General features: G+C 42.4%; 2 protein-coding genes and 1 pseudogene across 2 annotated transcripts; 2 read left to right on the top strand and 1 right to left on the bottom strand.

Moving 5' to 3' along the window:
* Nucleotides 1–4,908: 4,908 nt before the first annotated feature.
* gprin3b (GPRIN family member 3b) lies at nucleotides 4,909–10,090 on the bottom strand. The gene is made up of 2 exons (XM_088303076.1): nucleotides 9,891–10,090; nucleotides 4,909–7,246 (listed from the first exon to the last, which is right to left on the bottom strand). The coding sequence occupies exon 2, from the start codon at nucleotides 7,189–7,191 to the stop codon at nucleotides 5,482–5,484; it is 1,710 nt and encodes a 569-aa protein (XP_088159202.1). The 5' UTR covers nucleotides 7,192–7,246; nucleotides 9,891–10,090; the 3' UTR covers nucleotides 4,909–5,481.
* A 1,144-nt stretch (nucleotides 10,091–11,234) lies between these two features.
* Nucleotides 11,235–15,772, top strand: pgap4 (post-GPI attachment to proteins GalNAc transferase 4). Its single transcript, XM_088302355.1, is given in 6 exon segments — nucleotides 11,235–11,279; nucleotides 11,344–11,409; nucleotides 11,565–11,655; nucleotides 11,815–11,967; nucleotides 13,137–13,551; nucleotides 14,989–15,772. Coding segments are annotated over 6 exon segments (1,554 nt in total).
* Nucleotides 15,773–22,140: 6,368 nt separating this feature from the next.
* LOC148331952 (natterin-3 pseudogene) lies at nucleotides 22,141–24,408 on the top strand (annotated as a pseudogene).
* The last annotated feature ends 88 nt before the right edge of the window (nucleotides 24,409–24,496 follow it).

The raw sequence follows: 24,496 nt of genomic DNA, 5'->3' as shown, positions 1-24,496 counted from the left end.
ACTCGCTGTCATCTGAAAATGACGTCACAGTTCCACAAACGCAATATTAATCAGAATGCCATGATTACAATATTGGAGGCACATAAAACATTTTATTGTAAAAAAATAAAAAAATGTTGGTGGTTGATTTCTCCTTTAACATCATTTTAGAAAACGTCCACTAATAGGAAGACAAAGGGATGCAGTGGAAGAAAAAAAAATAAAAAACATGGTTTGATGAAGGTGTGTTCAAGTCGAACACCACACCGCAAACAAATGTAGGCCACGTATTCCATCGGGAGAGGATCAGCCGTCAGGAAGACAAGCAACGACTTTCTCGGCGACACAACGCCTGGATACATAACAAGAGGAAGGAGCCCTCGCATGCTGCTTTGCGAGGGGAAACGTTGCGGAGATTAGGTTTTTAATCACTCGGCTGTTCGGGAAGCTCAGCTGCTTCATTACGGTTTCGGCGAAAATGGGCCAGGCGAGTTGAAGGCAGGAATGCATATGAAGGCATAGATAGAGAACTCAGAAGAAAATAGCACAAAAAGCCATTTGCTTTATTTTGACATTAATAGTCATGAATTACTCAATTCAATCCAATTAAAAATATCTATTTTGAAATATTAGCCGGCTCAAACTGTAAACTGTCTTTTGTTTGAGAAAAATATCTATGACAAATGACAAAAAAAACCCCACATAGTTTAGTACAACTTTTATTGGTGGTTGAGACATCAAAATTGCAGATTTAAATCCTGGATTACGTAGGATTAAATTGTATGACTGCCCGCAAAACCCCTCCACTGCAATCTCAAGATTTACTTCATCTGTTAGATGTCAATTTGAACTTCAAAGTAGAAGTCATATTTTGATGATACTGGCAGAGAGATGGAGTTCCAACTCATTCTGGCAGACTTTCGGTAAAAAAACTAGCAAACTAAGCCTGGGCTTTCCCTGTTTGTGTCCAAACACCAGAGAAGGCTTTTTTGGGTGTCCTCGTGAAGTTAAGAGTACGACTAATAAATCACACCACTGACAACAGTTTACACACATGCTGACCAAAGACACAACATCAAAGACACACATGTATATCGTGGGAAAAGAAAATTGCCCCGCTTTGCTAAATCGCCAAGCAAATGCGACTCAACACAGTTTTGGCAAATCTGAGTTCAATTTCACAGGCGACACCCAACCACCACCTTTGTTGAATCAAGAAATCACTTCACTAGAAACTGTTAAAAAAAAGTGAAGTATGCTACAAAATCTCAACAACAAATGCAGCACGCCACAATCTCAAGAAATTCCAGAAAAAGAAAACTTGAAAAGAAAGTGATTGAAATCAATCAGTCTGGTAAAGGTTTCAGAGCCATTTCCAAGGCAGTGGGGGAAAACAACCTCAAAAACATTCCAAAGAACTGCAGGCCTCAGTTAAGGTCAGAGTTCACGACTCCACGACAAGAAAGACACTGGTAAAAAATAGCATTATCCATAGGAGGCAAAAACCACAGCTGTGACAAAAGGACACAATGCTTCGTCTCACATTCGCCGAAAAGAACCCTGATTATCCTCAAGACTTTTGGAGAAATATTCTGTGGATTGTTGAGTCAAAAGTTGAACTTGTTGGCGTAAAAATGGCAAAGCACCTCATAAAAAGAACATGCTGCCAACAGTAAAGCACAGTAGTGGAAGCGTGACGGTCTGGGGCTGCTTTGCTTCCTCAGGGCCAAGTTAAAGTCTGGATTTAAAATCCAATTGAGATCCTGTGCTGTGATGTTCAACGGGCACTTCATGCTAGAAAACCGTCCAATATGGCAGCCTTGAAACTATTGCACAAAGAAGAGTGGTCCAAAATCCCTCCACGACGGCGGGAAAGACTCATCACCAATTATTGCAAACGTTTGATTTCTGTCATTGCTGCCAAAGGTGGCAGAACTCGCTATTATCTTGAGAGGGTAGTTACTTTTTCACCTTGTATTGTTTTCCCCCCTTGGTAAATAAAACCATCATTTAGAAACTGCATTTTATCTATCCTTGGGCTGTCTCGGTATGATACTAAAATGGGTTTGATGAAATGAAAGCATTTTGAATGATAAATATGCAAAACGTATATAATAATTTATCACAGCACTGTAGGAGCGGACACGTGTGACTTGCGAGCCGAGTCATCCATTTTTACAGCTTGTGACATTGCACTGCACAAGCTGTCCAGCCGGCTATCAGAGACATGATGATAACATGGAGGGACGTGCTGGTTAAGACAATGACGTCACTTTCCTGGTATCAGTGTTGCACATTATATTTTAGATTTCAAGCAACAAAATATGCAAGTCAGACCGATCTAAGAAACACCGTTGCTCGCCATTAATCTACTAAAGCAAAAACTAGAACGTCTTTGAACATTTTTGACAATACATTAACAAGTTCTGTATATGTTTATGGACACATCAAAGACACGTGTCTTTAAGTAAACTTCAGATACACTTTGGCGTTGAATAATAATGCATCAGATTTATATTGCGCTACAACAAACCCCTGATCTTGTGACAAGTAAATGATTTAGCAGTCTTCAACAAACCCAACGTAAAGGTTTTTGGAAACGTGAAAGGCATTAATGTTTTTGCCTAAAAGCAGTTTTTGCATTGGTTATACTAATATAAAGCATTTAGGCAGACTAACCCAGGTTACTCGAAGGAAATGGGTGGACAACAGGTTGAACAAGTCAAGTGTGGTCACCAGTTTTTACCACACTCAACATGCATGTTTTCACAAACATCCAAGGCATGTGTGACGATGCAACAACAACAATGGCGACCATTTTGTCTTTAGCAAACCCAACATGAGTGAGTAAAAAACGATTTAGTTATCAACAAATCCAGCATGCATGTTTTAAACATCAAAGATGTTTATGTGAAGACAATGATTAAGTATTCAAGTATTCATTGTAGCAAATATACATTTTTGTCTACTTCAAAAGACACATACGCAAATTCATAAATAGAAAAGAAATATTAGTCAAACGATCAAACGAATCTTAAATCTCAACCAGTCCACAGTGTTCCCCACCTCTTGCCCAGAGACAGCTGAGATAGTCTCCAGGCCACTCACATCCCTAACTAGTGCGATTGAAAACTAAAAGACACAGAAGTCTTTTCAAAACATTCAATATACATCCATGTTTTGTAAGACACATAAGTGTTTTGTATACATCAAAGGCGCATGACTGATTTCGTCAACAGAAAAGGCAACCTGGTCTTCAACACACACATTTTTGACAGCACCAAAGACTAATATTTGGTTGCAGTTATTTACACCACGTTTATGTTGCTTCAGCGCCATTTTGTGGCAGCTTGAAAAGAAAGACTCAACTGAACGATTATGGAAATAATAATAATAATAACAATAAGAATAATAATGATAATAATAATCATAATAATAATAATAATAATAAAATTAAATTATTCATTGATTTCAAAACTAACTATACTACTAATTTATTCTCGAACACTGTTCTTTTTGTCAAGTACAAAATGATCTTGTGTAAATTATATCATTGCCATTATTGAAGCCTTGAATAAGCATTGCCCTTGTCTCTTTATTACATTTATTTTAGCTTTTTATTCTCATAAATTTTGGGATTTAGTGGGCTAAACTGGGACCACTGGGATTGTATTTCGCACTATGTCATGTGGTAATGCGTGTTGGTACGACAATAAAAAAAAAGTGCTTAAATCTTTATGTCCTTGAATTTAAGGAAAGGAAAATTCTTTGAAAACTTAACTTCAAACATAACTTGAAAGGATGAGAAAATAAATTAGAAAGAAAGTAAAATCAGAATTACTAAAATAATAGCAATTGGAAAAAAAACTCTAAAAACAAATACCAGTGGTTCCTGCACATTTTGGCCTCTAGGGGGCAGTGTGGTGCCTTCTTTGGATGGAGTACACACTCAGAATATAACTCGTTTTTTCACAAATTGGGAAGAATTGGTGCTTTTGAGTAGTGCTATCTTACCCGTGTGTATATTTTACGCAGTGTTTGTGTGTGAATATTCGTTGACGTCACTCCACTCCACACTAATTTTCCGTCAGCATTTAAATGGGATTTTATATTGACTTTAGCATTAGCGTCAACGTTTTATAAATGAAGCACATTTTGAATTTAAATATAAAATATGAGTAATTATTTTTTAGTTATATGTTTAATTTTACAGTAAACTACAACTAGGGTGTCATTCAAGGGCTTAAAGCAGCTGTGGGCAACCTACGGTCCGGGGGCCACATGCGGCCCGTTAAATGTTTTAATCTGGCCCGCCGAACTTGAAAAAAATTTAATGAATAAAACTTGTTAATGTTTTATTTTTCAAATACTGTGCTTTTTAAAATACATATATATTGTTGTAATGCTTTTGTTCACTTTCATTTAAAATCATTTATTTTATTTTTTTTAATCAGATGAGGTGAGGTTACCAAAACACTCCATTCATCTGCTCCTGGTCCAGCCCCTCTGTCAAATTTTAGAAACCACCACCCCGCCAATCAAAAAGTTTGCCCACCCCTGGCTAAAAGCATGCTCGGGAACGGCAGAATCACATATGCTACTCACTTGCCACGTAAGCAACGTGGTGCATTCAGGGGATTTTCGCAACGTGAAAAAATCTGCACATTAATACTTTTTCTTCTATGATAATGTTTTAAAGATCGCGAGAAGCCAAGATTGAAATCAAGATTAAATTTTGATTAATCATCCAACCTTACAAGGAGCTGTGCTGAAGTGAAATGATGAGCTGTGGTGGCATCTATAGGCAATTACTAAGCCTTTTCTTCTGGGAAAAGGGGCAAAAATGATACGAGACATTAAGGCTCGGTTCCCTAACAATATAGCCTCCAAAAAAAGAATTCCGGAAATAAAGACCATGTAACGCTAGACTTGAGTTTTTTTCATCTTTAATAGAAAACCAAAGAGTAAACAGACATGAATGCGTACAGTCTCTTGGTCTTTTTCTGACACTAGAAAATAAATGTTCATGAAAGTTGGGTTTTGTGGGGGACTTTCAAAATACAGGACTCCGAACATCTCCAAAATAACTGTGCTGAGATGTTGGTTTCGTATATTTGCACAAGGACTTTGAAAATAAATCATACCGTCTGTAACAGCTACCTTTTCTTTTTCATCTGCAAAGTTCTTCACTGTCATATACTGTAACCATTGCAACTAATACACATGCGTTTCTCTATTTATTGCCTTGGATTAGTTTATAGACATTCTCTCTTTTAAAGACATATCCTCTCTTTTTTATTTAAATATCCATTTCTATCAAAATTAGTTGTTCATTTACCGTTTAACTTCCTTTGATCACAAAAGTCACAAATAGTCTAGTCTACGACATTCTGAGATACTCACGGGAAGCGCTGTCCCGTCACGTGGCCTCAATACAGCGACCACCTTGAACTCTGGGGGGCTGGTGGTGGAAGGTGGGAGACTTTAACATTTGCTCAACCTCTAATCGAGGACAGCGGAGGGAGGGGGTCGCGCGCAGCAGTTGGGGCGCCGCACGTTACGCAGCATGGACTGCAATGTGTTGTGCTGCCGCCGCTTGTTCTTCTTGCCCGCCTTTGGCGAGTCCAGGCCAGTGATGGATTTGCGGAAGGAGGTCTGGGCGATCAGTTTTCTCTCCTGCTCCTTGATCTTGCACTGCAGGTGGCTCTGGATGGCGAAGCCCAGGGATTCGGGGTCCACGGACGCGCCGTAGACCTCCCAGGTCATGCCCTGCTCATCCCAGACAACGTCGTGGACGCTCTTCCGCGTCTGCTTCTCGTCATCGCTTTCCTCAACTTCTGTCTGCTGCTTGCCAGAATTGATCTCAGTTTCAGAGTCTTTTTTACCTTTTCCTTCCTCAAACTTAGATGAAGTATTTGCGGTTTTTGATAGATTGCTCTGAGCTGCAACAGCCTTGTCTGCAAATCCAGACTTGCTAGGGACAACCGTCTTTTGGGATTCTTCTAATTTAGTCACGGGTGTTTCCACCGCAATTCTGTTCTCTGGCTCCTTGCGATTACTGTGCTCAATGTTGATCTGATACACCGGTTGAATGCTGCTGAGAGTTGTGGCGCTTTCTTTCAGCTTCGCTCCCAGCTTGGAGTCGACTGTGGCAGCAGAGGGGCACATTTCCGCCTCAACAGTGAGCCTTTCTGTGATTGGCGGTGAGTGCACATTCATTGGTGGCCCAATCTGGCGAAAGCCCAAACTTCCGTCGGACTGGTAGATGACGGTGAGGCTCTGTGCCTCCTCATGGTCGGCTGTGTTCAGCCTGACAGGCAGCAGGCTTGGGCTGGTGGACACGGCCTTGCAGCTGGTGCTGGCAACCGCCTGGACCTCGGCGTCACAGCCCCGTTCGACCACGCTGGAAGGCAGTCGCGGGGAGGTCATGGTGGAAGCCTCCCTGTAGAGCTTACAGTGAGACTTGGTCAGACTTTCCTGATGTTCCTGGACTTTTTGCGTCACCACAGGCAAAGACAAGGGATCCGTCTGCAAGGGGACTGGCTGGTGTTTGTCTAGGGATACTTTGTCTACAGATTCTTTTTCTACTGATACTTTGTCTACAGGTATTTTGTTGATGTCCTGGCGGTTGGACGAAGGCAAAGTTGAGTTGAGCAAGGGCACCGTTTCCGTGCTTTGCTTAAGCTCTGGTGGCTCTAGAAGAGAAATTGAGTTTTTTCGTTTGTGACCAGGCTCCTTGGGACTCGACCTGCCCTTGTCTTTGTGAACAGACACACTCCCCGCAGCAACCTCTTTATCCGGCTCAGGCACCAGGTGTCTTGAGTCATTGTTATGGTTGGATGAGATATTCCGTGCTGAGGTTTTGACAGGAGCCTCGTCCTTGGGTGTTTTTACCCGGCAACCAGGACTCTTACAAACTTTTTTATCAGCCAGGCTTAGCATGGTGCTAATGTTTGCATTAGCATCTCTTAGCTCTCCCACCTCAGCCACACCTTTGCTTGACATGACCTCAGTCTTCTTGAGTGTGTTAACGGGCACTACCGACTTGGTCTTATCCTGTTTCCGGCCAGGTGATGTGCAACAAACTCGGGAGGGTTTCAGGTTGGGCTCCGTGGTCCAGTTGGCGTTGGACTCCTTATTAGCGAGCATGTCTGCCGCAGGCAGCTGAGGGACCATCTGGACGGTCACTGTCCTTTTGGGGTTGGATCCCATGCTGAATGGATGCGTTCACGCTTCAAGTGCTGCTTTAATCCAAATGTGCACTCTCCTACGGTAGGAGAAAAAGCAGCAGCGATCATTCAGTTAGTTAGTTTAGGGCCCTCAATTTCTTCTAAAAATATTGACTACTGATCATTTATGCACCAACTACAAACTCATTGCAGCAATGTTACACCACAGGTAGAGGAGGGGTTGATTTCTGCAACATTGCAGGATAATAAAGCAGTTGGCTAACTTTGATACTGAATAAGGGAATAGGAGGTGCCTCGGTCCATTCCTCAAGAGCCCCTCACCAGCCTGTTTTAAATGTCTCCCTCTTCCAACAGACCTCAATCAAATGATCAGGATCAGGCTTTTTAGAGCTTGCTGATGAGTCGATCATTTGAATCAGGTGTGTCTGAGGAGGGAGACATCTACAACAGACTGCATAGATAGTCGAGGAGCGGACTTGGGGAACCCTGATCGAGGTTTACCGTACATAAAAGTAACAAAAATAAATCAGGATACTATTCATTTGTTTAAAAAGTGTCATCTGGTTTGTTATTTATGCTTGAAAAGAATTATAAGAGCAATGTGCAAATAATTTGTTTTGCCATAACAACAATAAACATTGCGGTGATAAAAATGTTTTAAATATCAAGTTGAGTAATTTACGTTTTACTACGATGAAAAATTCGCAAAAATTGTGGTTAAAAAAAATTAAACAAATCCAAATATTGAACTTTGTTATGTGATTATGTTATTTATCTACTAATACAAATCTAAAGATAAATAAAATACTATCTAATACGATAAAACGATCTTGACTCAGTAAAGGTTGGGAAACACTGAGTTGTCACGCTCCATTTTAATGTTGCTGACGCAACTATTCTTGTTAGTGGCACTGGGTCATTCAGTTGCCATCTGCTGTTGCCATAGAGACAGATGTCAATAAACATAAACATTCCTCAAACCTCATCAAACACTTATTAAGTACACAAGAGATTCAATACAATAGTTATCAACAATCCTGCCGTGCCTGCAACTGTATTTTATTTATACTTTGCCTTCGTCCAACCGCCAGGGAGGAATTGATTTATTTTCATTTTTCAATTTATTGAACATATAGAAAACAAATTAAGCTAGTTACCTAATCGCGTGCAATATACTCTAGGGATCCAAAAACAGTACTCTTGAGTTTTTTTTCCCCTTATCCACAATTTGTTTCCATATTTTTTTCAATCACTATTCTTTAAGAACTTTTTAAACAGATCGATATGTCGAACTAAAAATAAAGGGATGGCTGGATGGATGGATGGATAGATAGATAGATGTTCCCTGACTTTTTTTTTTTTACCTCTCCTCTGCTATTTGCTGAAAAAGTCACATTGTTTCATTTTTTTCTACTCTTTCCTTGTACACCAAAGTCCTGTATGAATAGAGAAGTTGTACAATGGGTCAAATGCAGTATGCTGAAGTAATAGAGCTCAGCAAAGAGACATTTGAAGTTTGCCAGGGAGGAGCTAAGTTTAGCCTGGATTGTAGCGGAGAATCTTCACTTCTTGTGCGCGTGCACTTCCGGTGCGTTTTGTTCAAAATCAAATTATCTGCAAGTATTTTAAAGGGGAATGTTGCAAAATGAGTTTGAAATTATGTTTAACTGTTTGGGGGTGCACTGCCCGAAGATACCTGTGATAGGCTCCAGCACGCCCGCGAACCTCGTGAGGATGTGCGACTTGGATAATGGATGGATGTTTGGAGGTGATAGTTTGTATTACGGTTTGTTATGGTTTAAACACGTCTGAGCGGTTGATTTTGCGTCCATTACTTGCGACTTTTCCAACCTCGGCTCATTAGCGTGCCATGAGAAATCAGCAGGTCTGCACTGAAACTATCCGATTTAACTAAATTGGTCTGAAAATGATTACTTATTGACCTTATAAGTAACATACTGTATCTTTGTTCATCTAATTATGTTAGAGTCATATAGTGACATCCAGTCAGGACAATTAAATGCTCCTACCTACTGAATGGGAGAAGGTATAATTAACCCATGTCTCTTACAGTATCATTGTGTCAGTCCAGTAGGCTACACTGTATTGCTGTGAGATATTTGTTTGGTGGTAAGCTGTGAGATTTATCGAACTTAAAATAAAGGTTGTGAAACACTGGGATATTGTAGATCGAGAGCTAGATGGGTGGATCGATAGACAGACAGACTACATCACTATTTTATCAATTGCAGTGACGACATTGTTGAAGGCAATCAGATGTATTCCTCACACACAAACACTATCAGTTTTGTTGTTGTTTTTAAATATGCTGCCTGATTCAGTAATCATTGTTTCCAACCATGGAAGGGTCACACACACAACATGCAGGTGCCTTAGTGGGCAGACAATTGAAGCGTTTGTGTTTGCCCTCCTACCATTCATGCACTCGTCTGTCATCAAAGAGCAAACATTGATGGGGAAACACATCGTCATTGCCTTTAAATACATGTGGCTTCAATTTAATTCAGTTAAGAATTAGGCATTGCGTTTCCTTTGCCTTTGCAAGGGGGGGGGGCACGCCACAAACACAAACATGCAATGTGTGTGTTTTTTTTTTTTTCAGGTTTGACCTTGCGGGTGTACGCAACGACATAACAAAGCGCGGTGCGATCGTGGCGTGTGTATTTGTGGTGTGGAGAGAAGAGAGAGGGTGTCGCTTACCTTGACGGGGGCGCTGCGGTTGGCGCATCCGTGCAAACGAGAGATGAGGAGGCTTGAAGAAGCCCTCGCATGAATATGGAGACACACACTCAGTGACATGAGCCACGCCCTCCCGCTGCCTACCAGGACCAGCTTTTTCTTTCTTTCTTTTTGGGGTGGGGGGCGAAGCTCCGCACACAACTCAATATGAGCTGCAGTGAGTCACCGCAAACACAAAAAAAGAGAGCGTGCACCATGCATCAGAGTAAACAAAAAAATGAAGTGATGAATGAATGACTGGGAAATACACACACAAAAAAAGAAATTTATGACTGAAAGGTGCAATAATATTCAACATGTTGAATATACTAAGTGTACGTTGTTTTATATATATATATGTATATATATATATATATATCCATCCATCATCTATACCGCTTCTCCTCACTAGGGTCGCGGGGTGCTGGAGCCTATCCCAGCTATCTGCGGGCAGGAGGCGGGGGACACCCTGAACTGGTTGCCAGCCAATCGCAGGGCACACAGAGACAAACAACCATCCACGCTCACACTCATATCTAGGGGCAATTTAGAGTGTTCAATCGGCATACTATGCATGTTTTTGGAATGTGGGAGGAAACCGGAGTACCCGGAGGAAACCCACGCAGGCACGGGGAGAACATGCAACCTCCACACAGGAAGGCCGCAGCCGGGATCGAACCCACGACCACTGCTGTCTCTCACTGTGAGACCATCGAGCTAACCAGTCATCCACCGTGCCGCCCTTGAATTTATAGGCAATACTATTTTGGACCGCTTGGTAGCGTGTTTGAAAACACAGCAGTGGGATTGCATTTATGGGTGACTCAATATTGCTTTTATTGTCCAAAAAGGAACCAGAAAATTCTATATCTATTTGGCTGCCAGGCTGGCCGAGTGGTCTAAGGCGCCGCGTTCAGGTCCCAGTAGCCCCGGGAGGCCTGGGTTCGAATCTCGAATTTCCCCATTGTGGGACTAATAAAGGGCATCTTATCTTATCTTATAAATTAATCAAATAATATATATGTAGGGAATGCTCTGATACCTTTGAACGTTTCAAGTGGTTGAAAGTAAAAAAAAAATAATAATAATATTTAGAAATCACACTTCCAGGAGTTCTTCAAACGTTGTCGAAAAATAGGTGGGGGGGATAAAAAGCGAAAAATGGCCATTGTCAAAACAATGAGCGTGCAAAAAATATTGCTATGAGTGATTAACATATTCAAAGTTCTTATGACATGTCAAATATCCCAACTCTACTCTTTTATATCATATCTTCTTCATAAAGGGCTGTCTTAGTTTTGATTAGTTATGCAATATTTTTGACCAATGGGTGGCGGGTTTGAAAGCAATGCACTGGGAGTGTCTTTAAGGGTGACTCAGGAGCATTCTGGGAGGAGACACAGTGTTTGGGGCCACATGTTCTTACCAACCTCAGCAATCAACAGGAAAAGAGGCAACAGCAACAATCGGACTCAACAACAACTACAATAAACAATTCAAGGTAAACTTCTGCGTAAATTCACTCCAGGCCTCTGAACGAGCAAGCCAAGTGAAAACTACAACGGGTAGAATTGGCCCGTAATAGTGAGTTTGATGCAAATCATGTTTTGCTTTCCTGACAACTTAGATATCTTGTCGTGTATTTTGCCTTTGTAGTGTGGCTTTGTCTCTGATGCCCTTCGGAGAGACAGCCGAGCAAAACTGGATTGGTGGTGGAAAAATAACTTCTCTGACACAGCCATTTTCGGTGAGATTTGATTCTGTTCACATGCTGGTGTCTAGTGAAAAGTTGTGCGTGCCTGCGAGCATGTGCGCGTCCCTCTGCCTTGCCCATCTTCTTATGGGATTCTTAATAGATTAGCACGGTCTTTGATCAAGATGGCGTAAAGTGCACTTGTTTTCTCAGTGACCCTCTTGATGTATGGGATTTTCTTCTCTGGTGATTTGGTGACTCGCGGCTGGTGTATGATCGCCAGTCTCTGCTGGACCTACGGAGCGACGTTGGCGATTCAGCTGCGTTCGAGCATAGTTGGGATAAGACGTTACCCGGTGACACACGGTTTTGGCCATTATCAACAGCAGTCTTTCTTGTGGCGTAGCTCCATTTAAACATGCTGCGGTGCAACCTCTGCTCAAAAGAAACCTGGCCTTGATGGAGGTGTTCTGTCAAAATTTAGACCCATTTCCAGATTGCCTTTTATTTCTAAAATTTTGGAAATGGTTGTGCTCATGCAGTTAAGATCTGCCCCTTTGTCGTTTGGTGTTCCACAAGGTTCTTCACTGTTCAACTATTTGCACACTATTTAGTAATAGTATTGTGTCCGCGCCTTTGTATACGTAAATTACATCAACACTTCTACTTCAAAATTTTTAAAAAAATCTTTGCCATTTGCCTTTCTGTTTTGTGACACTCTGTCACAGATTCAACTTGACAAACACCTTTCACTCACAAGCTGTTGGGAAATGTCACATTGACAAGAGGTCCACCGTTTTCAAAAGCATGTTTTGATGGACTGTGATCTCGTTCCAAAAGAACCCAATGCTGCCATCTGCTGCCCATAGTAAATATTCTTGTTCTTCCTTTCCCAGTTTAATGAGCAAACCCGAGCCAGGCAAGACTTTTCTGCAGCCGTTCCCATGAAAAAAAAAGAGATTCCCATTGTTAGTGCTCGTTAAGTTGTCCACTGACAACAGTTCGAAGAGTTAATAAAACGTCTTCCGTAGTGGACATCAGTTATGTTCTCCAATTTGGTGTTTTTTTATTCCAAATGACTCAAGCGAATCTGGCCTCAGCCTTCCTGTGTGGAGTTTTCATGTGTCACCATCCCCGCGTGGGTTTTCTCCTGTACTCTGGTTTCCACCCACATTCCAAAAACATGCATGGTCGGTTAATTAAACACTCAAAATTGTCCCTAGGTGTGACTGGTTGTTTGTTTTTGCGTGCCCTGCGATTGGCTGGCGATCAGTTCAGGGTGTGCCGCGCGCACTGCCCCAAGACGGCTAGGAGAGGCTCTAGCATGCCTGCAACCCTCGTGTGGAAAAAGTGGCTCAGTTAATGGGTGAATAGAAGAGCATAAGTCAGTCACGCAAATGACGGATAAAGACGACCAAGATCCATTTTTTAATTCGACTGCTAGTGAATGAGTTTAAGTTTGACCTTTTTTTCCTTTTAATACATTTGTTTTGAATTGTTATTTTTTGGGTTATTCTGTTATTTTTCTCCTGCAGGTTGTCCCAGTGAAATCGTGCCGCTAGCCGCAATGCAGCTGCTAACACGCCGCGTGCGCAGGTCCAGTGGTGCCATGCGCACACTGGTGGTGTTTCCGCTGACCTTCTTCGTGGTTCTTCCGGCGCTCTGCCACCGCCTGCTGCACTCATACTACTTCACGCGTTCGACCTACTTGGACACCATGAGCCAGGATGCCTTGCGCCAAAGTCAGCAGCGCGGTCAGGATGCGCTGCGCTTCTGGCAGAGCGCCACACCCGAGCCTGCCCCCACCACTGCCAAACTTTCCCAGCATCCTGAGCTGCTTGTGGCGGTAGTGACGACGCGGCGGCCTGATGCGCTCCCTTACCATTACCTTCTGCAAGTGATGCGTGAGCTGAACAGTCTCCTGAGCAGCTGCGGGGAGCGGCCTTGCGCCCAGATGTGTTGCCGCATTATTATGCCTTTCAGGCGTTGCTAGTTTCATTTCACCTCCAAAGTTTAGTGTTTTTGACAAAGAGGTCAAGATGAATTCCAAGAACTTTTGTCAGGGTCAGAGATGGCAAATCCAGGTCCAGAACATAAAAACCCTGGGTCAGTTTGGCTTTAGCCACAAGTGCATCTAATCAACTGTCTGGTAAACAAAGGTTTACGAGGACCTGGATTTGCAACCTCTGGTCTGGGTTCAAATGAAGACAATTTGGAGTAATCCATTCATTGGTAGCAGCTACATTCCCACGGGCACCAAGCAGTCGCCAAGGACCACACAATTATCCCACAGGACTCTTCTAAAAATAACTCACTGGTAAAGTGATCATTCGACAGGTAACACGTGCAAATGTATTATTTTCAGAAGTGGGTACCTAACAGGTTTAATAAGAAGGAAGAAGTAGCTCTCACTTTTGAAAAAAGGTTTCTGACCCGAGTTATACACTCATGGAGCTTGGTCTATCACATTATCAGGTTTGGCAGAGAAATATTCGTGGACATCCTCAGCATAGCCATAATACGGTACTTTCTGAAACGCCTGCACAACTGACCAAAAACAGTTTTTGCCCAAGTACAGAGCTCTGAGCATCTCCACACTGGAAGGTAACTAAGGGAGGAACAGGATTATGAAGACAGATATAAAAAAAAAAAAAAAAAAAGATTTGTGGGCCCCAATATACATTCCTTCCCTCACCGTTTGTTTACAAACTGTGGGTCCTGACCACAAGAACAAGATGGCAAATACAAGTGTACGAAATGGGTTGCCTCCACGCACGCATCCCATTGGAAGGAGAACCCGGCAATTAACGTAAATCGTAACCCTACAAGGACGAAAAAAAACGGGGAAAAATGGCAGAAAAGTGAAATTAATGTTTACTTTTTGGAGGCGTTGCAAACGGTTCCCTAAACACTCTTAGCAACAAAGGAAAAACTCCTTCGTCTGTCCATCTTGTTTCAAGTAAAGTCTTGTCCTGCAGTGTTTGGTCATCATTCTTGTGCATAGTTGAGTTGTCCGTGTTAATAAAAGTGACATAAGCCATAAAAAGACTAACAAGTCAGGAGCAGCGGACATGCAGATGCAGATGTTCTCTTGATGATGATGAAAATATTTGCTCTTCATCCAGCAGACCATTTCAAACCATGAAGTCATTTGTCGTCAAGCACAGGTGCCAAACTGTGGCCCTCGATGGCCACTGTTTTAGATGTTTCCCTCCACCAAACGATGAGCCTGCTATCGATCCTGATTATTGGAATCAGATGTTATGGAGTGGGGGAAACATCTAAAACACGCTAAGCTAGCGACCTCCATGACCAAAGTTGGACAGCTGTGCTGTTGAGGCTCAAAGTCAACCCAAGTGTGTCCTCTAAACCAATGAATGTCTCTTGACAGGTGGTGCTGTGCGACGTGGAAAGCGGCCCGGACATCAACGAGGACGCCAAACTGCTGGAGCGGCACTTTCGCGTGGTCCGCCGGACAGGTGTCCGCCACCAACTTGTCAACACGTTTGAGCGTGAGAAGCAGGACTATATCTTCTGCCTGCGCCACGCCTACCAGCTGGCAGAGCCACAGAACATGGTGGTCCTGGAGGACGACGCCGTGCCGCATCCGGACTTCTTCCAGGTGGTGCAGGAGCTCCTGAGCCGACGCTTTGTCATGCATTCTACCTACGTCAAGCTCTACCACCCCGAGCGGCTGCAGCGCGATTGGAACCCGGAACCCTACCGCATCCTGGAGTAGGTGGGTCTGGGCCTGCTAGGCGCCACTTTGCTGCTGCAGCTCCTGGCTGTCTGGAACCCGTGCTTGTTGTCCTTGCGCATGTCCGCCGGCCACCTGGTACTCCTGGCCGTGTACGTGATGGCGATCGCCGAGCTGCTGGGCCGTCACTACCTCCTGGAGCTACGGCGCCTGTCCCCGCAGCTCTATGCCGTGTCACCGGCCACAGAGTGCTGCATGCCCGCCATGCTGTACCCGGGCAATGCCTCCCTGAGGGTGGCGGCCTACCTGGACCGTGAATACTGCTACCAGGGAAACGGCATGGACACGGTCCTGTACCGGGTCGTTCGTGACATGCCCGGAGAACGCTCACACAGCGTGGAACCCAACCTGGTCAGGCACATTGGCGCTTTCTCCTCCATCAGGTTCAACCCGGACGACCCCAAACTGCTTTGACCCCTGTGGGGATGCGTTGCTTGACCTCCGCAAAACCGCCTTGCAGCTATACACTTGTGGATCAGGTTGGACTACCAGGGTGCCTTGACATATAAGATTTTTTGATGATTAATTCGGGCCAGGGACGACACGGGGCCTGACAAAGGATGTCAGATTATCAGCACGTGATTCTGTGCCGGCGCAAAAGCCACGTCGCATCCACAATTGTTTTTTTGGCAGATTTTTGTTGGTGATGTGCTGTGACCTTCTTCCAAATCATTTTCAAATATGCACTTTGCGCCAATGTAGTTTGGTAATCTTGGCTTCGTTTTTTTTTCTTTTGTCCTTCAAGGTTACAGTTTGTCGTGTGTCGAGGTCGCTCACCAACAGCGGTGTGCTGTCGCTCAAATGTCATATTGGCATGTACCGTATTTTCACAACCATAAGGCGCACCTAAAAGTCCCAAATTTCTTCCAAAACTGACATATAATGCGGAGTGCCTTATGTGCGGGACTGAGTTCCACAAATCTGTGCACATGTAACTCTCTTGAGCACTCCACTTCATTATTTGCTGTTTAGTGATAGTTTTGGTCTTTATGCAAAACCGTGTGTTACTCCTTTCAAGTTCAATCAAGGCTCAACTTTGTTCTTTGTGTTTAACAGACATTTAATGTTGTCGATGGGTTTTTACATGTTAAAACAACACCCCAACAATGCTGTCAGAACTACGAACACAGCAATATAAAAGCGAAATTAGCACAGAAAATAAGGATGGGTCACAAAACAAAGAAAGCAAAATATAAAGCGCAATATTCACCTCATTGGCCACATTCTCTCAAACGGAATAAAACTTTGCACCCATCTTAACATAAAAACACGACTTGGCTCGGCCAGGGGTCAGCAACCCAAACTGTTGAAAGAGCCATATTGGACCAAAACAAATCTGTCTGGAGCCGCCAAAAATTAAAAGCCTTATATAAGCCTTCTAATGAAGTCAACATATGCTGTATGTATCTATGCCGGCGCTAAATTAACGCCCTTGATTAGCCTATTGGTGATGTTGCCTGCCATTTTAATGGTCCTTTCCTTCACGGTCTTAGCGGAGAGAGACATGTCTCTAATATTCTGTATAAGTCCGCAAATGGGTGTTTTTTCGCGTTTTATCCCGGGTTGCGAACAAAACTTGCAACAGTAATGGAGTTTGGAGATGCAATCCACTTCTTCAATCTATTTTTGTGCTGCTCTAATTTCTCCAGAAGTAATGCAGTTGCACTTTCTCACTCACTCCCAATTGGGTACAATAAATGCAAATGATTCGGTACAAGAAACGTTGAATCCTCTGTTCTGCTTAGTTATTGTTTGCGTTTTCCCTTTGGGATCCATGGCCCATCACACAGCCACCGGTTTGTTTTCAACAGCCACCTGCCTGACATCCCGCCCTGTAAGATAGAAGCGTGTGTCGCAAAAAAAAAAAAAAGTGCATCACAGGTTATAATGGCAATCTTCATTGACAGAAATGTTGAAATTTCACATTAATTATATGCTTCTTTACAGCATTGGAAAACGTTAAGAGTGTTTGTGTCATGTTTGACCTCCTACAGAAACCATATTAAACCCAAAAATATATTTCCCACCCCTGTATTTTTCCATGTTCAAACATTTTTGAAAAAGTTCCAGGGAACCACTCGGGCAGCGCTAAAGAGTTCTGAGGCTCTGCCAGTTGGAAGTTGATTTTCGTCCGTCCCACAAAACGGCCCTTGTGCGTGGGATGTGGTCGCGGCCAAATGGGAAAACGGCGTAAATCTCCTCAGAGCGTCTCAAAAACACCTGTTGTCCGTTCGCCTGACCGTGGTCCGAGGATGCTGGGGAGATCCCTCTCCAAACCCAGAGTTGACTCTGAGATTGCGGCTGGCACACATCGTTAAAAGACGGAGCCTCAATGCCACGCCACAGGAAGACAAGGCTTGCACTGAACCCTCGCTTTATTTTCATAGACTTTCTCCTTTTGCTTCTATACTTCTCTTAATTCCCCCGCTCATCATCCCAGCGTTCACGCACCTCTCCACTCTATTGCCCGCTTCCTCACGCATGCGCACACCACACCCATGCATCACACACAAGCTTGTCACCATATTCGCAACATGCCACTACGACCTGTGCATACTGACTTGCATTGGGCTCGTTTATGGAGAAGAGGTGAGGAGAATAATCCTCTGCTCTTCAAATAAACCTCTGCCGTTAGCATCTCTCCCGCGGCGGCAGGACTGAATGAGGTCGGGGCCGACAATTTTTATGAATAAGGCTGGAGGGTCGAGGTGAGAAGTCTACCCAGACCGCGGCTGGAGGGACAGGGACTGACCGTCCCAAAAAATTCCCCCATAAAATGGTTTTGTAGACTTCAGATTTCATTCTTCTGCTGCCACCATGAGTTACATCATCCATAAAGACAAGTGAGTCCGTTTCCAGATGCAACCACACAAGCCTAAACCTGGACTTACAGTCGGCTTTAGGCCCCTTCGGAGGGCCGCAAACAGGCTCCACCAACTAAATAGCGATGATAAAATCGACGGAACGGCGTCAAAGAAACGTGGAAGGACATGTGCCAGTGAAACGCAGCGGTTTGATACAAAAGAAAAAACAAAATGTAACCACTCAGTTGGGTTATTGGATGAGGGCAAAAAGTATCAAATGATTTTTGAATGTTTTGTGCAAAATGTTTTCCCCAGATAAAGTGAACAAGCACCTTCTGTGTTGCACGTAGCCAACCTCCCCCGACAGAACCAGATAAGCAGGCTTTTTTTTTTGTAGTGGACGCCACACATTCACTCCTTTAAAATACCACATTGGATACATGCAAATTACTCATTAGTTTAAGTTATTTAACTGAATTAATTTGGGATGTTAATTGACAAGTTGTGCCAATCGCTTGAAGAGAGATCCAATATTTAACTCAAGTTATTTGAACGTAAATGATTTACCACATTCAGTTTCATCAAATGGACAGAGGAGGTTGCGGTTGTCACGCCGACAATGTAATTTTTTGATTTCCTGGAAAAACAAGTGAGGGCATGCAGGTGGCTTGGTGTCCGTGGCGTGAAGGAGATAAGAGAGAAGTTCACTTTACTCATTTCAAAAGCATTTGGATAAATGCAACTTTTTGGGGGGGTTTTTTCAAGGTGACACATCGTAATTCACTTGTGTTGCTGAAACAATGAATGTGAGACATTTTTACTCAAATCCAATATTTCTTTAATTGTTTGAGTTATTAAATTGAACTCTCTGCAATCACTTTCCTAAAACCAGTCCAGTTGAAATAACTCATCTGGTGTTACAGTGTGCCCTGTAGAAAAATACACAACTTGTAATTTGGGAGGCTAAAACGGGTTTTTAAAATGTAATTCATTGACATTTACGGGGAAAATGTTAGTTAGGAGAAGCACAACGAACCAAGCAAGTCAGTTGCTCCAAAGCAAATTGATGAGTTGTTTCTACTTTTATCTTTAATTTGGTGTAAAATACAAGCTTTCATCTCTCTGCGCTGCAAACGCAGAAAAGCAGTTTCAGAACAGCAAAACTTAAAAGCAAAATGTGCTCTTCAAGTCTAGTCAAATTTATTTAGATAGCCATTAATCTTTGAAACATTTCAAAGACCGTCACATGCCCACAATTGAAAAAAACAAGTTCTTTTTTTTGTGTGCGGCCCACATGATCTGGGAGCAACAGGATGCTCTGAGGACCTCACGACAGACTCACCTGGTCCGGTCCCAGACAACAATCCAGAACCTCACCCTGACATCATCTTTGGACCAGATGTTGATGACATTTCGGGCGGGGTCTTCGTTCACATACTCAATGGTTTCTAATGCAAATACACGTGACCGCTACATGCTAAGGGGCTTAGCATGTGTCAGGAAGCTCCATGGATGCCAGATTTTGATGGGGAGGAGCACCCCAAAACAGGAAAGCGAGGTTGCAGTGTAGTTCGTAATAATCTAATTGAAAGAAATAAAATGGTAAATAAGGCACTGGGATAAACCAAAAGTCCAAAACAGCAGAAAAAAGGAGAAAAAAATAATAGCCATAATAATAATAATAATAATAAAAATAATAGCCACAATAATAGCCATAATAATAATAATAATAATAGCCATAATAGTAATAATAATATAATAATAATAATAATATATGATAATAATAATGGCCATAAGAATAACAATAACAATAACAATAATAATAATAATAAAGGAATTTGTCTTAAACTACAGCCAGCCAACCAAACAAAAGCAACTTGACATGACATGTACACAGGACAATGATAGGTAGAGTAATAAGTTCTCTACAAATTCTACAGTGTAGGAGTTCTAGACACAATATTCCAAGTTTATTTTCCATGTTGTGCACACACATTTGTGTCCCAGGGACTCATCTACCTGAGCCAAACCTCCAAGTGAGCAGCCGGTAAGCCTGGGGCCATCATAAGCGCTGGTTTATCACACATACAGACCTACCACGTCAAGTGTTGTTAGGTGACCTCAGCGGGGCCAGTGAGGGTTGGACCCTTATCCTAACGCAGATCGCAGTCAATAATCTTGCAATCACAGAAAGACATGTAGGATTTAGAATTGGCAGCTCTTCAGGGGAAGGAGGGACAGGCTCTGATTTATAAAAGGCATTATCTCACAGGGGGGGGGGCTTGGTGCTTTTAGTGTACACAACTCATGTAAATTAGCATGAAAATCAATGAGTTAGAGCAAAAGGAAAAAAGAGCCTACTGATAAGCAGCGACACAAGATTTGCTACTAGGAGAGTTCAAACTGAGGCCAAATCTTTCTGGAGGCGACTCCCAGAGCGCACATGTTATATTGTGTATGGCAGGAGCAAGGAACTCCTACACGCAGCATACGCGTGGGGCATGTGCAGCGTTAATTCTTTATGTCAGATCCAAGGACCAGTCAAGGCCCTTTCAAACATCTCACACAATAACCGAGTCTAAAAGATACCAAGATGTACGGCTTACAAAGCGCTCTGCAAGCAGATCCAGAATTTATACAGAATCTTTCAAAAACTCAAAACAGACAGATACGACATTTTTGAACGGCGTCAGCGAAAGAGCACCCTAAAGGCACATGCAGAGCTAAATGAAGAACCAACATGAGGATCATTTGCGTGACTACAAGTGCCTTAAAAAATAATTAGAACTATTGTGCGTGAGTGTACGGTTACAATGCATTGTTTAAACGACTGTTTGGATAATGTCTCTCAACATGTGATGTGCTACACTGTCAATGAAATATTTTTACTGAAATGACAAATTAAAGAAAAACAATGGCTTTAAGAGGGCCATGAATTCTGTAATCAACACGACTAGCGTGACACCAATATAATTAAAGTTCATTCGTAAAATGGATGGAAAAGACATAAAGACACTCCGAGACACCACCGGAAGTCACCACGGTCGTAAACATTAAACATGACTTTGGAAACATTGTTAGAATGGACTAAGACCACTTTCGACCAATCAGAAGAAAGAGGCATGGTCTTGAAAATGGTATAAAAGTTGCCGCTTTTTCGGGATTAATTCAGACCCTTCTCATCAGAGCTGGAGAACTGTCTCAGTTTTTTTTTCGGATGATAAAAAATTCTCTTCAAATTATTTGGAGTCTTTTTTTTCGGTGAAACTAACAAGGCCTGGGAGGATCCCGCTCGTTGCTGCGCCCGGCGTGAAGTTTTCCACTTTTCCTTTTTTACTTGTGTCGGCCCTTTTGGGGAAGAGCACGCAATCAAGGTTAGTCAAGTTTCATCATTCAGAACCGGAGCTATCATTGATCCGTCATCATCAGTCAAAGTAATCACGATAATAATAATGCCTGAATGGATTGCCATTTTATTTTATTTCAATGTTGAAATAATTCACTTTTGTCTGTCTTATTGGTTGAATTACCAGAAACACAATAACCCTTTATGCCTCGTCATAATCGATCGCATATTGGCAAATTATTCTGTTCTAACTAAAAGTATTAGCTACGAAAAGTGAAGCTCTTCATACCGAGCGCATTTCGACACTAGTACAGTCATATTCGTAGAATGTCTTGGGCGCACAAGTAGAACTGCAATGATGCTGCTCTCGTGAAACAACTACGACACTAGTAAAATGACGAGAACACACTAGTAAAATAATATGTTACGGATCAAAGGTCAAGGGTTTTCAATGTGGCTTTTTGGGCTTGCCACTTTTATTTGGAAATTTATCCACATTCTCTGAGTCTTTTATGATATTTTGATGGTCCCTAAATTCCTTGCAATGTTTTAGTTTTTCAATTTTTCCTCATTAATAACATGTAGCTGTCCTCGTTTTTTTCTAAATCCAGCCCTGAATAGGTGAAAATGTTGACTGACCAGATGGGGGCGCTGTTGTTACTGTGCGTGCTTGTGGGCGGGGCCAATGCCGGCATCGTCCAGAGGAGCGCCCAGGATGAGAAAGGTGAATGTTAATTGAATTGCATGATTCTCTTGTTATATTTGTTTTGTCAATTAAAAAAAATAATAAAGTATTGTAGAGTTGTATTGTGTGTTGCTGTACGTTACAATCTGTGTTAGTTGGGTTGAATGTTGTCTTACATAGTTGTGCAGTTGTGTCATGTATGCTACAATTAATCAATTAATATGCCTTATTTAATGTATTAAATCAATGGTTAATAAAAAAAAAATATATATATATATATATATATATATAAATCATATTGCACCCTGCATTTATCAATATGTATATTTATTCATTAAATAATTGATTAATCCATTAGTTAAATGAAATGTAAATAAGAGTAAACATGGCACTTAGATTAATAACATATATATTACTTACATAATTCTGATTCATTTATGTCTTAGTGATGGCATTAAAACATGCAAACTAATTCAATTTATTAAAAGCATTAAAGTTTTAAAGGGTTTTATTTTATCAAAATAATTGATTTTATTTCATTTGAATGATTGCATTAAATATTGTAAATACAATTAATTTATTAAAAATATATTGTTTTTATTAAATTGATGAATTCATTGTTGTGACTTTAAATACAATTAAATACAAAAAAATTTAAATACAAAAATAAAATATAAATAAACAACATCAATTTAAAACAGAATTAATTATTTATTAATAATAATATTGTTATTATTATATCAACTTATTTTATATATATATATATATTTTTTTTTTTAACCTTATTTTTGAATGACCTGACCTACGGGTGTCCACAAAGGCACAATTATGGCTTCGCGTCTCCTCACAACCTCTTCGCTTTCCCCTGCAGTGCTCCCCCACAACCCGCAGCAAGATCGCACGGTTCCCACGCAGGCTCCGGCCCCAGCTAGGGTCCCGCGCGCCGCTCCGCCTGACCTTATTTTCGGTTACAACGCCAACCTGAGGTGGGAGCGGTATGACAACTACGTGCCCTACGGTGCGGTGTCCATCTACAACAGCTACACGCGGCGCACCGACTACGTGTGCATGGATGACTGCGAAGTGGGCTTCTATAGCACCGACCTGGGGCCCTACTGCCACTGCCCCTTCAAGGTCTCTTCGTTCTACATCCTGGTCAACAAGGACAACTTCGAGCTCCTGGAGTGGAAGAAAGACTCGTACGGTTCTGTGCCGCAGAACTCAGTGCGATCGTGCCTCGATGAGAACGTCTTTGTGGGCAGGAACAAGTACGGCCTTGGTAAGGTGCTGCCAAAGTTTGAGGCTTTCTTCCTAGCATGGGAGGGCTCCAAGACCTATGAATGGTACAAATACTACGAGGTCCTGACCATCAACCGGAAGTCGTACAAGGATCACATGGCTGATGTCCGCTACACCCTGAGCGATGCGAAGATCTTAAATGGCCCGCCCATGACCTTGGCCATCACCAACTTCACCAATATTGGGTGCAAGGTAGGCAATTACTCAGACATGCTCCATGGCCATGAACGGGAATTTTTTCATTACATAAGCCATCAATTCTCAATTAATCACGATAAATATACTGCAAATTCACTTATCAACAAGGTGCTCAACTTCCCATCTTTTCACCAATTTGCCTGAATATGATACCTTCCCAAAAAAATGACTCTCAAGTGACAAAATTTCCCAGAATTGAAATGTGTCAATTTGTAAAAACAGTACTTTGATAACGCCCCATAGAAACGTCAACTTCCTGTAAACTGACGGTCAACTTTCTTTGCAGGAGGTAATAAAGAAGGTGACGATGACCTTGTCCATTAAGAAGCAGTCCACGTGGAACACCGGACGGTCCATCAAGGCGGGCGTGGTGGCCTTCATCACGGCCGGGATACCACAGAAGATGTCCGCATCTTTTTCGCTGAGCAGTGAGACAACGAAGCAGTTCTCCTTTGGGACCACCGTGGAGGAAGCCATCTCCCTCTCTGTGACGGCGGAGATGATGGTGCCTCCAATGCACAAGTGCGAGATGCGAATGGAGGGCCAGAAAATGACGTCCAACATCCCGTTCACAGCCTATCTCAGCCGCACGTACAGCAATGGTGACACCCGCCGTACGTTCGTGAAAGGTGTTTTCGAGAACGTCGAGATGAACAAGGTGCATGCAATCCCAAAGAAATGCATCCCCATCAACGCGGAGCCCTGTCCGTCACCTTGACGACCGTGATGTCAAGTTGATTTTCAAATTCTTCTGCTTGCTTTTAAAATGTCACCTCAGTACTTGTCTGATTTGCTGCAGGCCTTTT

This window comes from Idiotropiscis lumnitzeri, chromosome 8 (assembly GCF_059441095.1).
Source record: "Idiotropiscis lumnitzeri isolate Australia: NSW breed Sydney's pygmy pipehorse chromosome 8, RoL_Ilum_1.0, whole genome shotgun sequence".
Lineage (NCBI taxonomy): Eukaryota > Metazoa > Chordata > Actinopteri > Syngnathiformes > Syngnathidae > Idiotropiscis > Idiotropiscis lumnitzeri.
Note: the sequence above shows the minus strand (reverse complement) of the source record. Positions and strands in the feature narration are given on the sequence as shown.